The sequence below is a fragment of the Hippocampus zosterae genome, chromosome 13, assembly GCF_025434085.1.
Source record: "Hippocampus zosterae strain Florida chromosome 13, ASM2543408v3, whole genome shotgun sequence".
In the NCBI taxonomy this organism is placed as follows: Eukaryota; Metazoa; Chordata; class Actinopteri; order Syngnathiformes; family Syngnathidae; genus Hippocampus; species Hippocampus zosterae.
Genome location: NC_067463.1, coordinates 10376923 through 10395439, shown reverse-complemented (window position 1 = coordinate 10395439; position 18517 = coordinate 10376923). Strand labels below are relative to the sequence as shown.

The 18517-nt window shown below is 43.4% G+C and overlaps 2 protein-coding genes across 2 annotated transcripts; both read right to left on the bottom strand.

The window, feature by feature from the left end:
• Positions 1–93: 93 nt before the first annotated feature.
• On the bottom strand, positions 94–8678 carry smc2 (structural maintenance of chromosomes 2). Its single transcript, XM_052083468.1, has 25 exons — positions 8369–8678; positions 8133–8282; positions 7665–7787; positions 7552–7590; positions 7364–7474; positions 7236–7280; positions 6600–6833; positions 6351–6500; positions 6005–6238; positions 5725–5884; positions 5541–5658; positions 5287–5425; positions 5040–5159; positions 4762–4966; positions 4234–4369; positions 4014–4138; positions 3746–3939; positions 3519–3662; positions 2414–2488; positions 2096–2215; positions 1817–2017; positions 1539–1655; positions 818–978; positions 594–741; positions 94–508 (listed from the first exon to the last, which is right to left on the bottom strand). Exons 1-25 carry the CDS (start codon positions 8534–8536, stop codon positions 347–349), a joined length of 3579 nt encoding a protein of 1192 aa, XP_051939428.1. The 5' UTR covers positions 8537–8678; the 3' UTR covers positions 94–346.
• A 1223-nt stretch (positions 8679–9901) lies between these two features.
• exoc1l (exocyst complex component 1 like) lies at positions 9902–13388 on the bottom strand. Its single transcript, XM_052083726.1, has 3 exons — positions 12995–13388; positions 12465–12646; positions 9902–11721 (listed from the first exon to the last, which is right to left on the bottom strand). Exons 1-3 carry the CDS (start codon positions 13113–13115, stop codon positions 11452–11454), a joined length of 573 nt encoding a protein of 190 aa, XP_051939686.1. The 5' UTR covers positions 13116–13388; the 3' UTR covers positions 9902–11451.
• Positions 13389–18517: the final 5129 nt, after the last annotated feature.

The window sequence follows — 18517 nt, the reverse complement described above, 5'->3', positions numbered from 1 at the left end:
CTTACCTAATGATGAGACCCATCTTCCCGTTTTAAAATTAAATGCAGCTCTTGAACACAAAATGAGTCCCAAGTTTAAAAATGAAGCAATAGGTCCAAAGCAATATTTTTATTTACTTAAGTACATTCATGTATTGGCATTAAAAAAAAGACGTGAAGCAGAGAAGCAGGGGACACAAAAAGACCAGTTGAAAAATATTCACAAGTTTGAAGTAATGTTAAACATAACAGAGCTGATGAGAGTGAAACAGTAACGATGATCGCAATGAGGATGATAGTTTCTACTATTCATGCTAAAAAATGAACAATGTACAACATGTGATGATGATGTTGATCAAACAAGAGACTTAATCCGCCAGTCTTTTAGCCGTGGCTTGTTGTGCGTGACCTTTGGTGTCTCTCTGACTGAGGGCAGTGCGTGACACCGTGGACATGCCATCTACAAACTTGGTCTTAAAAAGGACATTGGCGTTGGTGAACATGCCATCCTTGAGCGAGACCACCACAAACTGTTGAAAGAGTGTTTAAATGTTTAACAAATGGAACTTAACCATCAAGGCGGAATTCATGCAGGCATTTTAACGCCGTGCCAACCTGTGAATGTGTAAAATGTCTCCGCAGCATCTGCCCGATGTTTTGCGTGTGCGAGAGGTCCAGCGCGGCATCCACCTCATCTAAGATGTAGATTGGAGCGGGCTTGAAGAGCAGCATTGCTAGGATCAGAGACAAGGCCACCAGCGACCTTAAAGACAGATGTTTGACATTGTAAAAACAAAAACAAAAGACAAGAATATGTGAGATTAAGTTCCTGCGCTTGCCTTTGCCCCCCACTCAGCTCAGACAAGTTCTCCTTCCAGATACTGCCCAGGGCTACTTTGAACTCCAGACCGTCCAGGACGCCGCAGCCCTGCGGCGGGGCGAGCTTAGCTGAGGCTCCAGGCAACAGGGAGGAGAAAATGGACCCAAAGTCCTTGTTGACCTGGCAGATCAAACAATGCATGTGATTGGGGATGAACAATTACAGGAAAAGGATTGAAATGCTCCCCCGACAGAAATTGCAAATTCAATTCACGATTTTTTTCTCTCTCCCTCTCTCCCCAAATTAAGCTTCAGGACAATATTCACTATGAACAAAAACATTCATAAATAAGACAGAAATCATACCATATAAAATGAATGACATTTAAAAAAAAGTGAAAAGCAAGTATTTCCTCTTAAAAAGGTAGAAAGAATCTGATTAATTCTTTCTGCTTTTTGTTTGTTTTACTCGATGTGATTTACTTGCTAATTTGCTGTTCATAAGCAGTTTCAGCCAGACTTCTGCGAATAGCGTACACCAAATCACTTTTCTTGTTGTTTGGCAACACAAAATATGATCTTCGTGATTAGCATTGGCTTCTTTTGCCCTCCGTCGTCTGTTGCTACTTTTCGGCATTTAAGAATAATGATTCTTATTAAAATAATCTCATTTACTGCCACAGAAGTGAGATTTATTTCGTTTCAGGAGAGGATTTGCACAGCGAAGGATGTTGAGAAAACCTTTTGCCAGGCCACATTGAGAGCCACATTCTTCTTCTGGTCCAGCTCCTCAATGGTCTGCAGGATCTTGGCTTTGTCATTCTCCACGATGCGCTTCTTCTTCATCAGGTCATTGTACTGCACACGGGGGCAATACATCAATCAACCAGTGATTTTTGATACGGTCTCTCAATAGTGCCATATGGCCAGTCGGTCTGGAATCAATCCCCCACACTGAATTGGAGGTAAAACATATTCCAAAGAGCCGTTCTATACATTTTCCCTTTGTGTTGTCTCACCCGTTCCTCGGCCTCGTTGAGCATGTTCATGGCCCGCTTGTTGACATTCCTCTCCAGCTTGCTGGTGGTCTCCTGGAGCTTCTTGAGGCGCTGGCCGGCCTCACGGGGGTTGTTGGTCTTGAAGTCGTAGGAGGAGTTGGGCCTCCCAAACTGCTGACGCTCAGACTGGATCCATTCGTGCTCCTCCAGCATCCGGGCAACCTGTTTGGAAGAAGAACGAGGAAGGGATAAGAAGTGCGTGTGCTCAGCTAACAAATACACACGTGAATGCTTGTATACCTCGCCTGCTGCATCCCGACTGTCTTTGAGGTGTTTACTGATGTTGTGTTCCAATTCCTTGATCTTCAATTGGGCTTCATTGTTCTGCTCTCGTATCTTGTCAGCTTCAGTGGTTTTGCCCTAAAACATTCATGAGACAGAAACAACCACTTCATGTAACACATTAAAAGGAGGCAAAGTAGAGGAGCGCTGCCAATTTCCCCCAATACTTCCTTAGGACAGTTATTTCGACAGTGATTCTCAAACGGTATCTTTAAATACCCCTTCATGACACTTAACACAAGCTTCGCAAGTGGTGGTCCAAAAGCAAATGTTCACCTTGATTTCTTTGAACTGAGCCATGATGGCATCCTTCTGCTTGGAAAGTTCCTCCTGGGCCTTTCGAACGGCCTCCTGCACAACAACAAACACAATCTGACCACATGCTGTGCACCGGAAGAATTGAGTGTCTTTAAATCAGTTATACGCAATGTGAAATATAGTGCAGTGGGAGGAGCATGATATATTTGACTATTAATTCTTGAGGTGAAACGAGTCCTTGAGTCCCTGTACGTTGATTAAAAATAATGGCTCAAAGAATGTTGTTTTTTTTCTGCCATGGCTACACTGTTTGATTTGTGCTCTCAAAAGGAGAGTAAAGCCCACCGGAACAACAGTAGCACGCCGCCAATGCACTGTGAAGGCCATCTTCAAAATAAAAGCCCGGCAAATAATACATGCAAATCAATGCAACAGCCTTGGGAGGCTTTTATGTTTGAATTGGCCTTCACGGCACATGCTGGGATGTTCCTGTAATCACTACTGTGATTCCGATGTCACGGCGTCGATGAGCCCAAGATGTCATCTGCCAATATTTCAAGACAGGAAAGACGGTTGGCAGCGTTTGGAGGATTTCGTACTTGCAGCATTTTTGTCTTGTAGTTGATCTATGTGGTTTTTTAGTTTCCATGAGTGCGTTTGTATTTTTTTTAAAGCATCATATTTTTATATTTGCAGCATTCAGCTGTTAGCAGCCTTCGCTCCGGCCGGCCACCGTAAAGAACAATTATGAAAACATAAGAGTAAATAAGACATTTCACTTAAATATAAATTTTCTTTTTTCGATAATCAACAGTTTCTTTGAAACATAAAATGTAAATAGCAGCAAACTGTATTTTCCTCTCTAGAAACATCTTTTTTTTTGCAGCAGCAACAGCAGCAGTCCTGTGTTTGCAGTGTCCGTCCGTTTTCAGCCCATTTACCCCCATATCTCTTAAACCTAGCAAAAATATATTTTAGCCAAATACTTGATTATTCCATAGAATTTTAAGCGGGACACTCAAATACTAAAATAATAGCTGCGGCCCTAAGTCATTCTACATTTCAATGTCTGGTCCACGCTCAATCATCTTGTTGTATAACTGCTTGATCAATCCAAGCGTACCTTGTTCTGCGACACAGTGACGGCCATGCTGTCAATCTGCTCCTTCATGGCCTTGGTGGCCTCGTCCACAGCTTGAATCTGCTGCTCGTAACCCGCCTGCTCCCGCTGCAGCTCCTCCAACTCCAATGCCACCGCATCAGACTCCTATCAACCCAGACACCAACCAGTCGCTGCAAAACGAATTTGGGACGTTCGAGGCAAATCCAGAGAGTGGCATGTGGGCGAACCTGCTGCTTCTGCTTGAGCTTCTCATTGGAGGCGTCAGCTTTGGCCTTGGCTGCATTCAGCTTGTGCTGGGCGGCTTTCAGGTCCTTCTCCCTCTCTGCCTCTGCGTTCTTCATCTTGTTCTCCAGCACCTTGAACTTCTCCTCCGCCCGCTTCTGCACCTCCTTGGTGACACGCAGAGTCTCCTCGCTCTCCTCTGGTTGCACAACATGTACACGATAAGAAAAAGTAGTTGTGTCAAGAAGGTAAGTCGTTTGAAACGCGTCCGACCGATGGCTTTGTGCAGCCTCTCAAGCTCCTCTTGCTGCTGGTGGAAGGAGCTCTGCTGCAGCTTGGCTTGCAAAATCTGCTCTTCCTCCACTTTCAAATCATGCTGCTGTTTCAGCTGACGATATCTGTAGGAATCAAGCGCAGGACAGAACATTTAGAGAACTGAACCAATTCCGAATGACTGATGAGAACATCGCCATCTATTTTGGAGTCTCATTACTTCTCAGCAGTTTCCTTCAGGCTGGCCAGTTGTTGCTCAGTATCCCTCAACTGGGCTTCCTTTTCATTCAAATTGCTCTGAACCTCCTTCACCTCCTGCAGGCTGCTTAGGACCGACGCAGACTGTGAACGAGCGCCTGGAAAAAAGAGAAAGGAACAAAACATTTGGAACGCCCGCATTATTCCATCAGTTCATATACAATGATTGGATCAAAAGTCCGCCTTTACAAAAAGTTCTTTGTAAGAGATACTGATTTGTTTGGACTTCCAAATTGTTCCAAAAGAATGATCAAGCCACATAAATTGTCCTAAAACCAACTGAACCTCATATGAGCAAATAGGGTACTTGGCAACGGAGAGAGGGAGGGGGGGGAGGGGGGTCCCCCATGAAAGCAGACCAATTATCTTTGTGTCGAACCAAAATGAGACTTTTGCAAACATCTCTCCCAAACAAGGCACACGTGTAGCTGAGCAAGAACCTGTAAATGCTTGGAAACTGCGAGTGTGTGCGCTTCCTCATTGCTCTCACCTCCACTCAGAGTCCCCTGCGGGTCAAAAATGTCTCCTCCAAGAGTGACGGTCTTGGTCAGCACCTGTTTATCAAAAGCCACCTTCTTGGCGTTGTCCAGAGTGTCACACACCAGGGTGGAGCCAAACACATACTCCATGGCTTTGCGCAGCTCCGCCTCATAGCCCACCAGGGATAGAGCCGTGTGGACGTTGTCTTCTCCCACCTGACAGAGGAAATGGACAGTCTCTTAAGTACAGACTGGTTGATGACACACGAGAAAGATTTGATTTGCTCACCAGGCTCTTTGCAGAATTGACCACTCTGTCACTCAGTGTCTTGGCAGAGATCTTGTTCAGGGGAATGATGGTGTACCTCCGCTGCAGCTCCCCCTTCTCCAGCAGCTTCTTACCTGTCACCTACACACACGCACACACACACATACACGCACGCGCACACACACACACACACACAGACCCCCCCCCCCTTGAGAGTTAAATATGAGAAGCCACATGTCTGAAGTCAATCCACGCACAGTACTCTCACCTCTGTGTCAACGACAATATTATAAAGTCGGCCGCCGGCGACCACCTCCAGGGCAGTCGCATAGGAAACGTCGCGTACTGAAATCAAGTTGGCCAACAGTCCTTTCACTTTACTGCGGTCCCATCCACGTTCAGGGTCTCTGAAAGACATTTTTAACAGTTTAGAACTGCAATTAAATTAGTGAATAAAACGTTCATGCAAATAGATGCCTCAACTCTTTGTTCTACTCACACAGCTCAGTTCATGTGACTTACTTGTAGTCAAAGCGAAGGTTTGGGAAGCGAGACACAAGCCGCTCGTATTTCTCTTTCAGACTTGCTACCTCTCTGGACAGCTGTCTTTTCTTCTCCAGAAGACTCTCCTCCTTCCCATCTGCATACAGCACAAATCGTTCAAAAGAACAGTAACTGCCAAGCTCATAAGATGCTTAGGCAGTACCTTCATATTTGAGTTTAGCGAGCTCGGCCTCCAATTTCTCCTTGCGGTTTTTGATAACCTGCAGACTATCCTGATCCTTCTTGTAGCCGCTGTCCATATTTTTCACCTCGGCCTGCTTGGTCTTCAATTCAGCTTGGGCGTGCTTCAGTGTCATTTGGGCCTTAGAGGAAAGGACAGAGGCTGACCAATTAAGATATCTTTGATCAGGCTACAAAAGGGGGGGATCTTAAAAAACGAAAAAGACAGAGAGCGTTCCCTGAATTCCGTGGAAGTCTCTCACCTGCTTGGCTTCAGTGTCGGCCTTGCTCATGTCATTCTTACAGGCCATCATCTGGCCGGCCAGCGTGGCTTCCTCTCCATCCTCATTGGTGGACAGGCCGGCAGACACGGCCTTAAAATGTTGCTCGGCAGCCTCAAGGGTCGCGCCATCTTTCTGGCCTTCCTCTTTTAGAGCCTGAAGCTGCTCCGTCAACTTGGACATCTCTTTTTCTTTCACCAACAGCATCTTCTTGTCCTTAAATACAGTATATCGCATCGGCTTTGATTAAATCACGTGACTCAGCTGTTAGATCATCATTACCATAAAGTGGATGGGTAAACATTTCAAACGGCGTCTTGATACCGACCTCCTGCATACTCTTGACAAGCTCCGCCTGCTTCTTGGTTTCATCCTCAAAGTTCTGTTTTTTCACATCGAGAGCACTCTGAGCTTTCGCGTCCACACGCTGCACGTCGGCTAGCGTTTCCTCCAGAGATTTTAGCACACTGTTCACTTCCTGAACATCAGCAATAAAGAAAAACAGAATGCAAGCATAGAACGAATGCTTTTTTTCTGGGGCCTATTTCTCAGAATGGCAAGCTCTGTGTGGGCATACCTGGTCTCTTTTGTCTTTGAGTTCCTGAATCTGCACAGAAAGCTCACGGACTTTGCTCTCGTTCTCAGCCAGGGTGGCTTGCATCTCGGCAATGTTGTTCTGCATCACTTTCAGATTCTCAGCAGACTTTAGTTTGGTCTCCTCGGCACACAAGAACTGCCAGGCCACGTAAAGGCGCGACAAGTGTTCGATCTCACGCATTAGTTTCTGGTACTCCAGGTAAGACGATCGCTCCTGCAGGGTTCATGCATCTTGTTCAGTGAGATCTATGCAATTATTCAAGCTCTTAGCACGTATGTGGGTTAAGAAATTCACAACAATACACCAGGGCTAGATCTAAATAGTTTGAAAGAAAGAGAAGAAATGAATGCATAGGTTTAAAATGCTCCTCAGTGGCAAAGCGCAGGACACGTTGAAGAGACTGGAAAAGCTGGATGAAGGGGCTGGGGAGATGGAAGTCTGGGCTGCCTTGTTAAAGCCGCCGCCCCTGTGACGCGACCCCCGGATAAGCGGGAAAAAAGTTGTACAGATGGATGGAAAAAAAAAGTAAGCTACTCAGATAAGCAACCAACACTTTTTCCAAGACTTTAAAACACTAGCATTTAACTTGTGTGTGTATTGTGTGGGTCAACATACCTCAAGTAATTTCTGCATGGTTGGAGTAATTTCCTCATCTAAAATCTAAAAAATTAAAAGTGTAAATGACAACACACTTTCTTTGTATTTTACAGGACACTGTTGTAAAGTTTTGGGAGCCGACATACAGTGTGGATCTCTTTCAGCTTGGCCTCTTTCTTCTCAATTGTCTTCTGGGCGCTAATCTTTTTGCATTCATACATTCTGGTCCCTGCAGCTTCCTCGATCATGGCAAGAATCTGCAAGAGCACAAAAACATTACTCCTTTATGCCATATCTGCGAAACAGCAACTGTTTGGACGTGTTCGGACATTACCTCTGGTGGCTTCATATTCAAAACTTTGGTGATCCTTCCCTAAAGATTTAAGTAACACACGTTGGTATCACAAAATAAACAGAATTAAAGAGAAAAGTGAACAGAAGGCTGACCTGCATGATGAGAAAATGAGGGTTGTTGACATTGAGGCCAACAGAACAGAACAAGTCCTGGACTCTAGTATTGTTAGCATTGACTCCATTGATGAGATACTTGTTTCGGCCACCAATTACAACCTTAAAGAGACAGTTAGACACTCCTAAGCACAAAGTTAGCAATATTTGACTTGTGTGTGCAATTTCACAATTAACCTAAATTTAACACTGTTCAGGTGAACTTAATTTGATTATCTCATGACCAAATGCTTCAGTCTTTTTTGTGGTCTTAAGAATGATGCTCAAATGTAAATAGCACGATGAAGAGGACTTTTTAAATATCGACTCAATTCCTTTGTCCATTCATGACTCAAACCCCTGTTGTAAACTTTGGTGTTCAGTAAGTTGGTGCAAATAGTATCAAAATTGTCAAAGTTTAGAGAACGACAAAATTAATTTCACCTGTACAGTCGTAGTTTTACTCACCTGTCTGGTGACTGTGATCTCATCATGTGTTTCAAAGCCCAAAGGACTTTGGCTTTTGTTTGCGTTGTCAAAAGTGATGGACACGGTGGCCTTGGTGATACCTCCTTGCCCGTTTTTGTATACCAGGTCCTGGAGGTTGGAGGCTCGAACCTTTCCAGTGGAACCACGAATTTATTCACACAACGCATGAAATGCCACATATGTGACTTTGAGAAGGATCCCCAAATGCCACTTACGTGAGTAAGGTTCGTAATGCCCAAGAGAAAACATATGGAATCCAAAATGTTCGACTTGCCGCTACCGTTCAGCCCGGTGATGGCGTTGAAGAGCGGGTCGAAGCCGTTGATCTCAGTCCGTTGTGCGTAGGATTTGAACCCTTCGATGATAATTGACTTAATGTGCATCTCTAAGCCGCCCCTTCGATGGTGCCCTCAGAAAATGAGTCGTACTTTTCGCCACAAAATAACAATTTCAAGGTTTTCCAGTGAGTATCACCGACAGCACTGTTCTCATAACTTGAATTTTGGCGGCAATAATAGAACCACGAGGCACTCTATCTGCGCCGGTACCAAAAAGAGCACAAGTACAGAATTTTAGTTTTTATAATACAACAGGTAAAATTAGGAAACATTTTAAAATGTTAATCTATGAAAAAAATCGAGTGAAACTATTTCACTCGTTTTTCTTGGGTGTTTCTTTAGCTTTTATTTGTCAGGCATATTTTGGGGCAGCTAACATAGTTTACTTGGCTGTTGTTAGCCTGTCAACCGACGTGCCTACACTGCGCCCATGTTGGGAGGGACAACCATTGAAATTCAATTGTAACTTGCTTGATACTCAAGCGAAGTTCATTGTTACGTTAACCTCTTTGTCAATGCAAAAACGTGTGATTTGTACGTTATCTTTTTTTAATTATCTTGGCATCCATACTAATAATGCATAACGCCTTGGCGCCTCCTAGTTTAGCGTCGTCAAAAGGACGCAATTCAAAAGGGGCGTGTCGTATCTGCCGATGTTCATATCGATGGTATTGATGCAGCATGCGCGATAGTGAATGAACTAAGGCGTGTTACGCATTATAACCACTTTGTTTTTGGGGCGTATTAATTTTTGATACATGATCGGTCAAAATCAAAAAATAGGTAATAATAATAAATGTAATTCTTATCACTAAATTTACATAACTGAACTTTTATTATCAATAAAGTGAGTTAACTAAACACGTTTCGTCATCATTAAACATAATAATAACAATCGCTCACCAATGCAGAAGCAATTCTAGTGGTACTAAACGAAGAATTTATAAGAATACAACTAAAATTTCACAGCTTGCGCTCTGACGGTGACGTCATCACCTTAAATGTTTTTGACTTGCTGTTTCAGAAGCTATTGAAGGCATCTTGGTGATGAAAAGTCTGTCGTCACTTTTTATGTAAATTATGGACGATGGATCCTCTCCTGGGACCACCAGAGTTCACCCAGTTCCTCCCGTCCCTTCAGCGTAAGACGGTGCCAGTTTAGGTGGTTAGGTGGTGGAGCTTCAGATAGAGTCTGTTCCTCTCTTTCAATTTTGCGGAGAACTCTTTGGCGAACCTTCTGTCTTAATCATCCTTAGACCCAGCCTTGTCAATATTTTGGAAGCAGATGTTATGCTTCCTCTAGATTTGAACTGTTATTGACCATGGTGGGTTTTCTCAAAAATCCTGAAAAGTGGTTGCGAAGGAAACCCAGCATAGAAATAATAACTCGTAAATACAGTGTATATATTTTTTAATACAATAAAATGGCAGTAAGGGAATAATTTATACATTCACACACAGACAAACTTAAAAGGCCAAAACCATCGTGAATCTATGTAAACAGTGTAACAATGCATCAAAACTTGAGAACTGTCAAAATGAAACCATCGTGAATCTATGTAAACAGTGTAACAATGCATCAAAACTTGAGAACTGTCAAAATGAACGGCTCTGGAGTTCTAAACGGCGCCCTTGTATGGTTGACAGCTACATTATGACATCAGCAGGAAGAAAATGCAGAGAACAGACTTTGGTGCTATTTGTAACTACAAATGTATCCCTGAGAATGTTAACAACCCCACTTCCTCTGCTGTTCATCAAAGCAGAGTTAAACCATGAAGTACTTGTATATCTGGGCAGACACACAGCAGTGATAGTTTGATGTACTGTCCTCTCTCGTCTTCTTCGATGTCTTGACGAATATAAGCAACCACACCTGGCAATACCGGAAAGGGCAGTGCATCATGAGATTTTACAGGAAAAACACCACACCGCTTTGTGCACATACTGTATTCCATAAGTACGGTACACGTACTGTAGTACAGTATGGTGGGCCTCTGATTAGGACGTCTACCTCACAGTTCAGTTGAATCTCAGCTCTGGCCTTCTTGTGTGGGTTCTCCAACTTTTCTACCTGTGTTCACCCTATGCTTGTGACACTTGAGCTTCCTCCCACATTCCAAAAATATGAATGTTAGGTTAAAGATTGTAAATTCGAAATCAGTTTGAGTGTTTGTTTGTTTGTCTATATCGCCAATGTCGGGCCAGAACCTCCCGTCAAAATTTGGAAAGTCATTTTTTCACAAATCTATACTATTCGTGCGCACACACAAGTTCGGGTTACTTTTACAAATTATTGACCAATCTAAATGGTTGAAAATTGGCTCATCTCTTTTGACAATACATTTTTAAACAAATGAAGCAACATGACGTTTTTGGGCAGTGCTGAATAGTGATTATTTTGAAGATACTGACACCAGCAGTATGTGCCCTGCAATTGTCTGGCGACCAAGTCAGGATGTACCCTGACTCTCAACCAAAGTCAGCTTGGGATTGGCTCAAGCTCACCCATGACTCTAATGACAGGAAGCAGTACATAAAATGGATGGTACTAGATACATTTGTACTGTACTGTAGTACATTTACAGGACATATTCCTTGCGGATGAACTGAAATGCATGAATTGTCTCAAAGAACCAATACCTATAATAAGTACAGACTGTGAATGGTCATTTTAAAAAGAAAAAAATAGCTAATTATAACCTGAATTCATTATGAACGTGCATTAAGTTTTATCGTAAGTATTATTGAGCCTTGCCCTAGGCTCAATAATGCAACATAAGCTCCATTCAATGAATTCTTCCTTCTCAATGGATGCTATGCACTGTATGTGCAGTGAACATGTTCACGCACTATGACCTGAACACTCACACAAACACGCTCAGTGACACACACACACACACACACACACACACACACACACGCACACACACACACACACACATCATTTTGACTCTCTATCATGTTTCCAGAGGCACAGGGCACATGGACAGACATACCAAGTTGAACGCATAGAAACATATCTGTGATAGCACCACACAGTCTCCTCTGTTGGAATAGAACGATGTGGGTTTGATGTAGGCCCAGTCAAAGTTGTCCAGGTTCAGCGACCTCTGACAGTGCTGTTCACTGAGAGCAACCAGAGCACGCACGAATGCGTATTTGGCCGAGCAGCTGACAGCGTGTACTGTACGGACTTTGTCAAAGTGGAGCAAAAAACAGGGGTCATCCTGAGGCAGAAACACATACCGTACATAAGACTCAAATGTCATGTGACAGTTTGATTATTTTTAAAACTTTTCGATTTTAAATGAATTTCGATGAATTCAAACATATTTATAATTTAAAAATTACGTTGAGTTGGGCTGTGGCTGGAGCAGTGTCATCATATTAGGATGAAAAATAATACTTCACCATTAACAATTTCCATAACAGCTCGTATAATATTCTGATTTCAACAAGTCCTTGGCTTGCTGAAACGATCCCATTTGTTACAATATTATATAAAGAATTTTAAGAAGCTGATTAAAATCTTTTTTTTTTGCAACTGAGAGTTAAACAAAATATCCAAAAAAACTGATCCATATCCAATGCCTCCAACAATATAATGTTGTAGGAACGTCGATGTATAAGAACTTGAATTTATTTGTAGAGCTATCAGAGTTAAGCAGTGGATATGGTAGAATACTTATGGATCAAAAGGGTTTCTTTTGAATCTGTTTTGTTCATTTGTATTGCACCGAAAAATCTTCCACAAGTGTTTGAATGCAATTTGATGGATGTTGTACAAGTCATATTAAATGATCAAACAGGAGAATGGATAATTTACAAACAAAGAGTTTACACCCAAATGTGCCACAAATTTTAAACAATTAATTAAGCCAATCTTGTGGTCCGTACAATACATCCTCAAATATCTACCTTTCGTTATGTTGTTGATTGAAACGATACGGTAAGTCATGATAAAGATTACCACATCAGGGTCTCGCCCATCCACCAGAGTCAGGTCTTGCAGGGACCAGATTTCTGTCCTCCTATAGCACTCCTGGATGCTGGAGCGTTTGGTGTGGCCCCTTTTGGATCCAGATTTAAGGGGAGCCTGTGTCATCTGGCACCGCACAATGCATAACTGCACAAGCCTTTTTCTGTTTCCAACTGCAGAAACACACAACAGTTTGATTCCCATGAGTAAATCAAATAATTAGCCAAGGTACAAATAAACATAGTCCTAAATAAAAACCTCTCTGGTAGACAAATGTGAACATTATTAGCTTTCTTAGGCTTGAATTTCGATGTGGCACTTTACATAGGATTGTGCATGAAGTGGCTGTTTGTTACATAGAGTACAGTCGTGAGAGTCCTGAAAATGGATGACTAATGGCCGGGGAGAAATAAATCCAGTGTGCATGTGCATTTTATCATCATTCAACAGTTCTTGAGACGGGAGAATAAATGTCAAAGATGCTGTTATAATTTCAAGCAGCAGCAAATAAAGTTTCTTACTTGAAACGCAGAGGAAATGTCGTCCAATTTCCGTTTCTTCAATCTCAATAAATTCCATCAGTCTCTGTTTTGCAGGTCGAAATAAAACCCTTTGCATCTCCTCCCTCAGAAGAGACGACATCACCGGAGTGGAGAGCGGACCACAGTCAAGGCTGAATAAATAAATTTGGGCAACAAATATAGCAAGATGAAATGACAACACCTGATAGCAGATGGTGGGGAGGGCAGGATGTTTGTTCTTCTCTGGTTGGTGTGTGAAATGAGTGCTTCCTCAAGAACACACACGCACGCACACACACACACACACACACGCACACACAAACACATGTATATAGTCCATGCTCCACTGTTTACGAATCAGGTGTGATCGTCCATGTCTCATTACTTTACTATTGTACTGTCTTCATGAAAACTCAGCAGGGACTGAACAAAAAGAGGAGCAATAAAGGCCAAACCCTTTCTCTTTTTATTGTGTCACTAAAGCCGCATTACAATGATCATTTTCACGATCATTACAGTTTCCCCAACAGTGTTCTACAGTTATTTCTCAAATGCACATCTGGAATCACAGTAGAAAGTCTTACTTTTCTAACAATAACATATGATACAAATGAAAAAGTACTCCCAAAGTACTACTAAGTAATTGATGTTCTTAAATTCTAGAAATTGTTTAATACATATTTCATTTGAAATTAAATTGTTTTATTTCATGTAGTCTGTTTCATTTTCCGAATATCGTTTTTATAGTCTATTGCTATTTAAAATACAAAAAATGCTAATAAACATTAGGTACAAAAAGGTGATGATTTTGTGTACAGTATAAAAGAGAAATTCCACTCAAGAGGACAATAGTACAGTAGAATATTTTTAATGATATTGGAGTCCAGTGAAGGCGAATGTTTCCCACACTCAGGGTTCAACATTAATAGTGGCCCAATGGCCTAGGGCCTGTGTGACACTGTATGTGTATATATATATATATATATATATATATATACCCGGGCAATAAACAGCTATGCCCTGCCAGTGATCAGATACCCTGCAGGAATAATAAGGTGGCCAAAGGAAGAGATTCAGACCACGGACGTTAAGACCCGAAAGCTCCTAACCATGCATGGAGGGTTCCATCCCAAATCCAGCACCCTGAGACTGTACGCAAGCCGAAAGGAAGGAGGCCGGGGACTAGTGAGTGTGAGAGCCACTGTCCAGGATGAAACATCCAAGCTCCATGAATACATCAAGGAGAAGGCTCAAACGGATGACGTACTCAGAGAATGTCTAAGACAATGGGGAACAGAAGATGAGGCGCTGGAAGAGGGACCATCATGGGAGGACAAGCCCCTACACGGGATGTACCACCGGACCATAACTGAAGTGGCTGATCTCAAGAAGTCCTATCAGTGGCTAGAGAGGGCTGGCCTGAAGGACAGCACAGAGGCACTCATCCTGGCTGCTCAGGAGCAGGCCTTGAGCACCAGAGCCATCGAGGCCCAGATATACCACACCAGACAAGACCCAAGGTGTAGGTTGTGCAAAGAGGCACCTGAGACGATCCAACACATAACTGCAGGGTGTAAGTTGCTGGCAGGGAAAGCCTACAGGGGTGAGATGAGGATTTTTTTTTTTTTTTTATACTACATGGGTGCTGGTTATATATAGGTGCCTATATATATATATATATATAAAATCCTCGTCTCACCCCTTGGGTGGTGTCCGTCTCTCATTTAGCTCGGGTCCTCTACCAGAGGCCAGGAAGCTTGAGGGTTCTGCGCAGTATCCTTGCTGTTCCCAGCACTGCACATTTCTGGACTGAGATGTCCGATGTTGTTCCCGGGATCTGTTGCAACCACTCATCTAGTTTGGGGGTCACTGCCCCGAGTGCTCCGACCACCACAGGCACGACTGTCACCTTTACCTTCCAGGCTCTCTCCAGCTCCTCTCTGAGCCCTTGGTATTTCTCGAGTTTCTCGTGTTCCTTCTTTCTGATGTTTCCATCATTTGGGACCGCTACATCCACTACAACGGCTTTCCTCTGCCCTTTATCTATGATCACGATATCTGGTTGGTTCGCAATTACCATCTTGTCAGTCTGGATCTGGAAGTCCCACAGGATCTTCGCTCTGTTATTCTCCACCACCTTCGGAGTTTGTTTCCCATTTTGACCTTGGGGTTTCCAGTCCATACTCTGCACAGATGTTTCGGTAGACTATGCCAGCCACCTGGTTATGGCGTTCCATGTAGGCTTTCCCTGCCAGTATCTTACACCCTGCAGTTATGTGTTGGATTGTCTCAGGTGCCTCTTTGCACAACCTACACCTTGGGTCTTGTCTGGTGTGGAATATCTGGGCCTCAATGGCTCTGGTGCTCAGGGCCTGCTCCTGAGCAGCCAGGATGAGTGTCTCTGTGCTATCCCTCAGGCCACCCCTCTCGAGGCACTGATAGGACTTCTTGAGATCAGCCTTCTAACTAACCGGTTATGGTCCGGTGGTACTTCCCGTGTAGGGGCTTGTCCTACCATGATGGTCCCTCTTCCAGCTCCTCATCCTCTGTTCCCCATTGTCTGAGACATTCTCTGAGTACGTCATCCGTTGGAGCCTTCTCCTTGATGTATTCATGGAGCTTGGATGTTTCATCCTGGACAGTGGCTCTCACATTCACTAGTCCCCGGCCTCCTTCCTTTCGGCTTGCGTACAGTCTCAGGGTGCTGGATTTGGGATGGAACCCTCCATGCATGGTTAGAAGCTTTCGGGTCTTAACGTCCGTGGTCTGAATCTATTCCTTTGGCCACCTTATTATTCCTGCAGGGTATCTGATCACTGGCAGGGCATAGCTGTTTGTTGCCCGGGTCTTATTCTTGCCATTGAGCTGGCTTCTTAGGACTTGCCTCACTCGCTGGAGGTATTTGGCCGTAGCTGCTTTCCTTGTTGCCAGTTCGAGGTTGCCATTGGCTTGTGGTATACCGAGGTACTTGTAGCTGTCCTCAATGTCTGCTATTGTTCCTTCAGGGAGTAAGACCCCTTCAGTGTGGACTACCTTTCCTCTCTTAGTAACCATCCGACTACATTTCTCAAGCCCAAATGACATCCCAATGTCGCTGCTGTAGATCCTGGTTGTGTGGATCAGGGAATCTATGTCCCTTTCGCTCTTAGCATACAGCTTTATGTCATCCATGTAGAGGTGACTGATTGTAGCTCCATTTCTGAGGCGGTATCCATAGCCTGTCTTGGTGATTACTTGGCTTAGGGGGTTCAGTCCTGTGCAGAACAGCAGTGGGGAGAGTGCATCACCTTGGTATATGCCACATTTGATGGACACTTGGTTAAGTGGCTTGCCATTGGCTTCAAGTGTGGTTTTCCACATCCTCATCGAGTTCGCAATTAAGGCTCTTAGGGTCCTGTTCACCTTATACAACTCCAAGCATTCAGTGATCCATGTATGTGGCATCGAGTCATAGGCTTTCTTGTAATCAATCCAGGCTGTGCACAGGTTGGTACGTCGGGACCTGCAGTCTTGTGCGACTGTTCTGTCAACCAGGAGCGGATGTTTGGCTCCTCTGGTATCTCGACCAATGCCCTTCTGTGCTTCGCTCATGTATTGATCCATGTGTCCACTTATTTTAGCCGCAATGATGCCTGACATGAGCTTCCATGTTGTGGAGAGACAGGTTATTGGCCGATAGTTGTATGGGACTGCACCCTTCGAGGGATCCTTCATGATCAGGATCGTTCGCCTTTCGGTTAGCCATTCTGAGTGAGTCCCATCCCTCAGCAGCTGGTTCATTTGTACTGCTAGGCGCTCATGGAGTGCTGTGAGTTTCTTTAGCCAGTAGGTGTGGACCATGTCCGGGCCTGTTGCTGTCCAGTTCTTCATATCTGAGACTCTTTCCTGTATGTCTGCTACTGTTATGGTAACTGGGTTCAGTTCAGGGAGGTTGCTGTGCTCCTCTCTCAGGGTCACCAGCCATTGTGCACTGCTGTTATGTGCAACCTCCTTCTCCCATATGCCTTTCCAGTACCTTTCAGTTTCCAGTCTTGGTGGGTCAGCTCTGTTGTTAGGACCCTGCCACTGAGCGTACACTTTCGCAGGTTGGGTTTGCTAACAGCCTGTTTATTAGGCGACTGGACAAGGCTTGGAGCCTTTGGCAGTTTCGAGTGCTTCAGGTATGGTCATCTGGAAGTACCTCTCGGGTATCGGTCTTTTCATCACACCTCTCTGGGCCTCCGTCAATTGACTTACATCTTTCCGGGCCGCCTTGATCTTAGCCTCCAACCGTCTTTTCCATGGTGGGTAACGTAACTCATGGCTTCCATGGTTGCTCTTATAGCCAAGAGTCTCTAGGATCACTGATGCTGAAGCGTATATCAGCTCATTTGTTTATATATATATATATATATATATATATATATATATATATATATATATATATATATATATATATATATATATATATATATATATATATATATATATATATATATATATATATATATATATATATATATATATATATATATATATATATATATATAGTTGGCCGGGCCACCAATCAAAAAGGCTTAATTTCGGACTCTGCCATCATTGATTGGAACTGTACAGTGTCACACAAGACAACAGTGTAATCCCCATCCTTCTCATGCAGGCACTCTCTGTAAAGTTCCACCCTTGGTCTTTCTGTCTCCCCTCCACTCACTCCCTTATCGACATTGCTGCATGATGTGGCACATTGCCCAGTGTTTTTCTGTGATTAAACTCTTGTTGTGTGGGAAATTGATTTCCCAAAGCACTCTGCATGCTTCCCATTAACCTCACAAGTCATTGGCTCTCTCCTTGAACACAGGTGCGGGGTGAAGCGCTCCCCTTACAAGGATGTAAACGATGTTACGCTTAACGACGAGGCCGGGAGATGTTGCTCGATAATCAGAGAAAACAACAGAACACATTGATCATTTCTCTAGTTCCATTTATATGAGAAATATGATCCTAAATTGGAAGAGAGCAAGTCCCAGCGGAATGAACAAGACCAAAGGACTGATTTGATTTGTGGTCTTAAAGCAATGTGGCTCCATTGGATTTGTCACATTTGTGAAAACAACAACGGTTCGCTCCACCGCTAAGTGCTTTTATTATTGTTGTTGGTCCTGATTGTTGGAAGGCTTTTTGCGTCTGAGATGGAAAGATGAGCGAGTACAAGCAGGAAGTAGCCTGGGAGGGAAACGTGTTGAATCTCATACATAACACATGAGGATTATTGTACTTACTTATCAGGATATTTAACCCCATCAATTCATCTTCTCATGATTATTTGCATCGAGCAGGGGTGACGAGCTCAATTTTTGTTTAGGCCCACATTTTAGCAATGGTTTCCTTTGCATGGCCGTTATGACTTTGAACTCAAATAAATGTTGCATATTACATACACACAAACGAACTGATGAATACCTTGTTTTGAAATCGAAGGCCAGTAAAACGTGCTCAAACATTACATTGATTTTTAAAGTAGGGATTGGTAACAAAAAAAGGTTT

Excerpts from the sequence above, each read along its gene's own strand:
- smc2 (XM_052083468.1), bottom strand. The coding sequence starts at position 8,536 with ATGCACATTAAGTCAATTATCATCGAAGGGTTCAAATCCTACGCACAA. Across the intron at positions 7,788-8,132 it reads AGATCACAGTCACCAGACAG|GTTGTAATTGGTGGCCGAAA; the intron begins GTGAGTAAAACT and ends TGTCTCTTTAAG. Across the intron at positions 4,139-4,233 it reads CTGAAGGAAACTGCTGAGAA|ATATCGTCAGCTGAAACAGC; the intron begins GTAATGAGACTC and ends TGATTCCTACAG.
- exoc1l (XM_052083726.1), bottom strand. The coding sequence starts at position 13,115 with ATGTCGTCTCTTCTGAGGGAGGAGATGCAAAGGGTTTTATTTCGACCT. Across the intron at positions 12,647-12,994 it reads ACATTTCCTCTGCGTTTCAA|TTGGAAACAGAAAAAGGCTT; the intron begins GTAAGAAACTTT and ends GTGTTTCTGCAG. Across the intron at positions 11,722-12,464 it reads ATGGGCGAGACCCTGATGTG|GATGACCCCTGTTTTTTGCT; the intron begins GTAATCTTTATC and ends TTTCTGCCTCAG.